The sequence below is a fragment of the Wasmannia auropunctata genome, unplaced genomic scaffold (assembly GCF_000956235.1).
Source record: "Wasmannia auropunctata unplaced genomic scaffold, wasmannia.A_1.0 LD335214.1, whole genome shotgun sequence".
Classification (NCBI taxonomy): Eukaryota; Metazoa; Arthropoda; class Insecta; order Hymenoptera; family Formicidae; genus Wasmannia; species Wasmannia auropunctata.
The window spans coordinates 57473-63692 of NW_012027676.1; the positions used below are offsets into that span (position 1 = coordinate 57473).

The 6220-nt window shown below is 46.6% G+C and overlaps 3 protein-coding genes across 3 annotated transcripts in view; 2 read left to right on the top strand and 1 right to left on the bottom strand.

Annotated features, from left to right (window-relative positions):
• Positions 1 to 1030: 1030 nt before the first annotated feature.
• Positions 1031 to 3187, top strand: LOC105457455 (leucine-rich repeat-containing protein 59). The gene is made up of 6 exons (XM_011702126.1): positions 1031 to 1537; positions 1799 to 1858; positions 1958 to 2080; positions 2150 to 2363; positions 2440 to 2646; positions 2749 to 3187. Exons 1-6 carry the CDS (start codon positions 1436 to 1438, stop codon positions 3048 to 3050), a joined length of 1008 nt encoding a protein of 335 aa, XP_011700428.1. The 5' UTR covers positions 1031 to 1435; the 3' UTR covers positions 3051 to 3187.
• Positions 3188 to 3269: 82 nt separating this feature from the next.
• LOC105457456 (nuclear transcription factor Y subunit B-4) lies at positions 3270 to 5336 on the top strand. The gene is made up of 2 exons (XM_011702127.1): positions 3270 to 3856; positions 4476 to 5336. The coding sequence occupies exons 1-2, from the start codon at positions 3748 to 3750 to the stop codon at positions 5015 to 5017; spliced, it is 651 nt and encodes a 216-aa protein (XP_011700429.1). The 5' UTR covers positions 3270 to 3747; the 3' UTR covers positions 5018 to 5336.
• Positions 5337 to 5478: 142 nt separating this feature from the next.
• Positions 5479 to 6220, bottom strand: part of LOC105457458 — a 7934-nt gene continuing 7192 nt past the window's right edge. Inside the window, exon 4 of the mRNA XM_011702128.1 lies at positions 5479 to 6124. Within this exon, the coding sequence (XP_011700430.1) occupies positions 5630 to 6124 (495 nt within the window). The 3' untranslated portion in view covers positions 5479 to 5629. The remainder of the gene's footprint in view (positions 6125 to 6220) is intronic.

Here is a 6220-nt window from a genome sequence, read left to right on the forward strand (position 1 = left end):
TATTTGAATTGAATTTATATCAATAATAATAAATGGTAAAGGTAAAATATGTACAATTAGATTTATAAAATTAAAAGTATCCGCATATATAATGTAAAAGTATACTAATATAAGATATAAAAGATCGCAATTTTATATATACTTATATACAATAAAAATTGAAAAATTAAATGTCTTGTACATATATCATATATGTATAGTGTTTTCTTATTGAAATCGTGTATGTGCCCTCGAGAAAGCGCGCTGTACGACGGGTGGCCTACATACAGGTGCCCGCCGTACTAATATGGCGCGTGTACATGCATGTACATACATACATATGTATATCGCGGTGTGCATTTGTACGACGCGGCAGCAAATTTTACGCCAAGAGTTTGCTCCGAATTATAGGCGACAATTTGGCTTCAAGTGTGTAAATGCCTTGCTGCATATTTGCTAGCAATTTGTCAACAACGTTTGATTAGACAAACTTTGTTGCAAATTTGTACTATTGCTGATGCCAAAACTTGTAGCAAGTATTTGTCGTTATTTGTCCGAACAGATTTGGTTATCTAGGTGATAATTAATAATAAGATTATTTAATGTCTCCCGCCCATTTGAACAAACACTTTCCGGGTATCGCGAACGTTGTAATTATTTAATAATAAGATTGTTAAATATTTTGCGCCTATTTAAACGATAGCGTTTCGGAGCTTGCGATCGTCTTTGTTAATTAAATACAAATGTAAAGTTTCCGCGCCCATTTAAACGACCACTTTCCGGATTCGCGAACGTTGTAATTAATTAATCATAAAATTGTTAAATATCTCGCGCCTATTTAAACGATCGCGTTTCGGAGCTCCCGATCGTCTTTGTCAATTAAATACAAAACTGTAAAATTTCCGCGTTCATTTAAACGACCACGTTCTAATGCTATGATTTGATCGACAATGTTATATACGTGGTACGTAGTTCTTTTTTTAAAAATGTGGACGTGGGGCGCTAGTGTACGGAGAAGAATCGTCGGTCCACCCGGCGTGGCCTCTCTCAGTCTCACGCTTCTCTCTGACTCAAGACAGTCAAGACGGAGAGCGCAGATTTTCAGAAAGAGACAGTAGACATTGCTCGATTGCAGTGCACACACCATTGACACCATGTGTAGATCGCCAAGACGTGCTCGTCGTGAAACAAGACACGAATTCGCATGAATTCGCAAGACCACAAGTCCACACGGCTCTACCGGCTCGTCAATCTCGCTATAGGTGGCTCGCGTTATCGCCCCACGTGAGCCCTGACTCCCGGAGTGGCATTACATGTCAAGCGCGCTCCCGGATGCGTGCACCTGCTTACGTGTACGGAGCCGTGGCATGTGCGCGGAGCTCGATAATCGCGATCTGACGTCGCAGACGACGCACGGAGTGACCCGCGTTCCCGTTTCACGCGAGATCCGACAGACATGACCGTCAAACTGAAGCTGAAGGACGTGAAGGACAAGCTGAGGGAGGACACCCTCGATCTCAGCTTGTGCGACTTGGAGGAAGTGCCTGTGCGAGAAATCGTGAGTCTTTACTTTGTTTTTCGTTTTTCTTTCTTTTTTTTTTTTTAATGGAACGCATATGAAAATGTACTACTTTACTCTTGCGCAGAATATTAAAATATCTTTTACATAATTTTTCTGACTTAGATTGACTGAGGGGACAAGCGTTATTTAATTCACAATATAATTAATATAATTATTATCGCGTAATGTGTCAGGAGTGCCACAGAATAGGAGTAATTTGCGGTTTAAATGTTGCTGATAAATCGCGTTATGTTTCAGGCATCTCTTAGAAAAGCCACAAATGTCAATTTATCAACCAATCTTCTGGTTTCGCTGCCGGTACGTTATTGAACTATATAACAATTTAGCGGAGCTATACAATTTTGATACAATTTAAATATTTACCTGCTACTACTGAATGTGTTGGATCTATTGCAGACCACTTTTGTCACTTTAAAACAAATTGTAAAATTGGATCTCAGTAGAAATATGTTGGTCGAACTTCCTGAAAATTTTGGCGAGATGACACAATTGAAACATCTGGATCTATATGCTAACAAGGTAAAAAAAACTTAGATAACAAAATAATCTTTTTCTTACATAGTCCTTTGACAAATTTTATATATATAGATTAGCAGACTACCTCTGAGCCTGAGCGAGTTGAAAAATCTAAGATGGTTGGACCTGAAGGAGAACCCTTTGACCGAGGCTGTTGCCAGCGTCGCGGGACCGTGCAGCAATATGCGCGAGTGTCAGGCATGCGCTCGTAATATCGTCACTTATCTGTCCAACGTTAAGCTCGTCATCGAGGAGGAGAGGCTGCGTAGATTAAATAATGTCACAGGTGCGCGTCGCACGTTGATGTATGTACACTCGTTCCAGCTGTGCGCGATATATGTTATATAACTGCTGCACTCTAGGCGACGCGGACAAGGAGGTGGCGAGTACAAAGAAGGAGGGCAAGAGGAAAAAGAGGAAGAACGCGGAGAGGGAGAAGACGAACGGTAATAAAATCGAGTCCCCGACGCGGAGCGAGGACGGTTGCTTGCAGGACAATAGCGACAGCGTAAGATTAACGGGATCGTCGTCCGACAGCGCGTCCGCGCGTAAATCGTGCGGCTCGACAGGTAAACGAACATTCGTCTCTTGACTTTTAATCCGCGAATTGAAAATCATTTTTTTATTTTGATGTATCACGTGTGATTTCATGCCGCTCGCGCATCCCCCAGGCACCAGGCTGTGCCGATCTCTCACGTGCGTGATCGTGTGGCTGTTCGTGATCAGCTCGTTGCTCACCGTCGCGCTGATGGTGCTCTCGTGGCGTTACGAGCGTCAGACGGACACGTTTCTGCAGAACGCGCAGACGTTATCGGGGCTGCCGCTGAAGAATTATCATCGCCAGACCACGGATTATTTGCAGCGTGTGATGAAGATCGCGACCGTGCAGATCAGGTCGATTATCGACGCCGCCGATGATTTCTACAGAATGCAATTCGAGAGTGGCACGAGCAAGGCGGGGAAGGAGCTGTAAAGTATCGCTTGCTCGTTTCCATTTTATTGTGGAAGATCGTGAGAGTGCGTTTGAAGAAAAATAACTGAAGCAACGCATTTCGGATTTTGTTGCACGATAAAAGGTTATTTTTATCGAATAAAGAGATATTCCTGATAGACGCGTATTTCATCTTTCGACGTGACTTTGATTCTTAACGAAAAAAAAAAATCAAATTTTAAATTCAGTCAGGAGCAGTTCCGGCAATTCGAGTATTTAAATGCGAGTAATGTGACACGCGTTCGCAGTAGCACCAAACTTCGAGTGGTGTCGGCGCTTGTAATACATATATATAATACATACAGGAGAAAAGTCCCTAGGCGGCGCTTCCGAAAAACTATTGGCCAATTCGTCGCGGAACATTCCGATTGGTCGGTCCAGCGAGAGAAGTCCAAACGCCGGTCACCGCGAGTGGCTGCAATCGATCGCTGCTCAGCGCGGTCAAGGTTGGTCAGAGTGATCAAATGGGACGCTTCGAGACCATTTCGAGACTTTCGACAAATATCGTGGATTGCTTGTCGGTTTACGTCGGTACATACGTGCGCTCGTTACACACGTATACACGCGCGCCCGTGCGACGACTCCTGGCTTTGTAGCGGCGTAAAAACAAAGGTGGCGGAAAAAGGTTAAAGGGATCGTAAATCCGTTCAATCTGCTTCGCGCGCGGATCATACCGAGGATGGAGAACAGCGGCGAGAGCGGCGACGACGGCCCTCTGGGGACGACATTCCTGGGCGGTAACACCGTTACGGCGTCCTACATCGGCGTGCAATCGGACGACATGGAAGGTAGGTTAGCGTTCCCCCCCGCGCGAGCCAACGACGCAGGAACGGTAAAGCAGCCGAGATTCATCCGAGTTTCGTCGAATATTATTATGAATCCTTATGTTTCTAATCGTCGAGTTTACATCGAGTTAGATCGGGATCTGATCCTCGAGGCGAGAGAGAGAGAAAGAGGGATACAGGCATGTGGCTTCTTGGACTGCAGCGTGTTTACATTTTAGTTTGCCCCTCGCGTTGCTACTCTGCAACGTCGTTTTGTCTTCGTCGCCAAATTTCCCATCTTCGACGAACGACTTTCGTTCGACGATCGTCTCGTCGGAGGCACGCGGAGAGCGTTGTTGGATTCCTGCTCCAAGACAGCACATGCCTGCGATCTTTGAAGTCCTTGCGTAGACTGCATTATCGAAATACGAAGATGTAGAAATGTATCAACTCTGTATTTACGAAAGGATTGATACTTGTATTTAGACGATATATTTACAGTATATTCTTTATGGTAACTCCCTTGTAAGTCGTCGCGAACCAGATTACAAGTCAAATCCCCTTGGGTAGTAAGACAATGTATAAATCTTAACAAATGCTTTTGTTATTTATTTTTTTTGTGTGTTTTTTTTTCTCTTAATAGACGATCCCGAGAACACGGATGACTCCAATCACGGCGCGGGGGATCCCTTGCAGAGCCCCGGAGTCTCCACCGGCGGTGGGCCGCTTCGCGAGCAGGATCGCTTCTTGCCGATCGCGAACGTCGCCAAGATCATGAAGAGGGCCATTCCGGACGCTGGGAAGATCGCCAAGGACGCGCGCGAGTGTGTACAGGAGTGCGTGTCAGAGTTCATCTCCTTTATCACGTCGGAAGCGAGTGACAGGTGTCACATGGAAAAGCGTAAAACTATCAATGGTGAGGACATTCTGTTTGCCATGACTACGCTCGGCTTCGACAATTACGTCGAGCCGCTGAAAGTGTACCTGCAGAAGTATCGCGAGGCGACGAAGGGCGACAATCCCACCAACACTGGGGCGGCCACCGGCAATGGGAAAACGGAGCCGCAGGGCATGTACGAGGATCAGTTGTTCGCCATCACCGCGACGGCGTCCAGCGTGACCAGTTCCGACTCTGTCATTTACAGTTACTCGTCGAACGAGCAGATGCAGTTTCAACTTTCCTGATCATTGGGAGTTAAAGTGATATTGATATAAGTATTTATCGCGTATTTGTTCTGGGACACACTGTGTGATCTGTGAGACATGGGCATGAGTACGATCGCGTTAACAGATCCAGATTCGCGTGGAAAGAAGGAACGATTTTTTGCCTAGCAATATTCGCGTAGCAAAGTATCCTTAAGTTTTTAATATTAAGGTCATAATCATTATAAGAGATTCGGTCGAGACGAGGTGTCAAGAGGTAAAAGTATACAACTTTAATCTTTGTAAAGAAGCAATTTGTAAGCGTGGGCGTTAAATAAACCAGGAGGCTTCGCGAACGAGACCCGGTCGGCGTAGTGGTTTTTTTTTTGGTGATTTTTTTCCCTTTACTTTCTCGAATACAACAAGGATAAAAAAACTTAGCCGATTCCTTTATTCTTCTATTGTTCAAGCTCTAAAACGCATTTAGACTACTTTTTTTTTTAGGACTGCGAGAACTCGCGGTTCAGGCCGCGACGGAAACTATAGGGGTCGAATAATCGGGCGTGAACCGGCAGTAAATCGGCGTTACCGTATATAGAATTTCATTCGTAGAAAATGTTTGTGGCGCGCGCGCGCGCAAATCACGTTGTCCCTTCACTCCGGTAATTGGGCAGGTGAGAGCAGGAGCTCGTGTCCCTTCGTCGCCGGCGACACGGAGCGGCTTGTGGGCGCGACCGGACGTTCCCGTTCCTGCTGCGTCGTCGGCGGCAACAGCGAGGCGGTCGATAACGTTCCCGGGCCCGGTAGCGCGTCCGCTTTCCTCGCCTTCTCCTTGTGCGAGGCGACCTGGCCGAACCGCCAGGGGCACTGGCCGCAGTGGCATAGGCAGAGGCACAACAACACGCGGAACAGGCAGCACAGTAAACCGGCGCACAGTAACGACGGGCCGACCAGCCTCAGCTGCGGGCTCTGGAAGCCCTTCTCCCCGGTGCCGACGAACGAGATGACTAAGCCGAGCGCGGTGGTCCCCAAACCGACGTAGAGCACGGTGTTGACCGCCGCGCTGACCTCGCCCCGCTGACGAAGGGCGTTACTGCTGTCATCTTCGTCCTCGTCGCTGCTCCCGTAGCAGTAGCTGGCGTCCCTTATCTGCGAAGCACACGATTCCGTAAAACATCCTTTGTAATTTCTAATTAACTATCATAAACAACATCTTTCCTCTGTTCACACACACACACACACACA

What these genes read in the sequence shown, in the direction of transcription:
- LOC105457455 (XM_011702126.1), top strand. Translation starts at nt 1,436, where the DNA reads ATGACCGTCAAACTGAAGCTGAAGGACGTGAAGGACAAGCTGAGGGAG. An exon ending in AAGTGCCTGTGCGAGAAATC is followed by an intron (nt 1,538 to 1,798) that starts GTGAGTCTTTAC and finishes GTTATGTTTCAG; the next exon opens with GCATCTCTTAGAAAAGCCAC. An exon ending in TGGATCTATATGCTAACAAG is followed by an intron (nt 2,081 to 2,149) that starts GTAAAAAAAACT and finishes TTATATATATAG; the next exon opens with ATTAGCAGACTACCTCTGAG.
- LOC105457456 (XM_011702127.1), top strand. Translation starts at nt 3,748, where the DNA reads ATGGAGAACAGCGGCGAGAGCGGCGACGACGGCCCTCTGGGGACGACA. An exon ending in GCAATCGGACGACATGGAAG is followed by an intron (nt 3,857 to 4,475) that starts GTAGGTTAGCGT and finishes TTCTCTTAATAG; the next exon opens with ACGATCCCGAGAACACGGAT.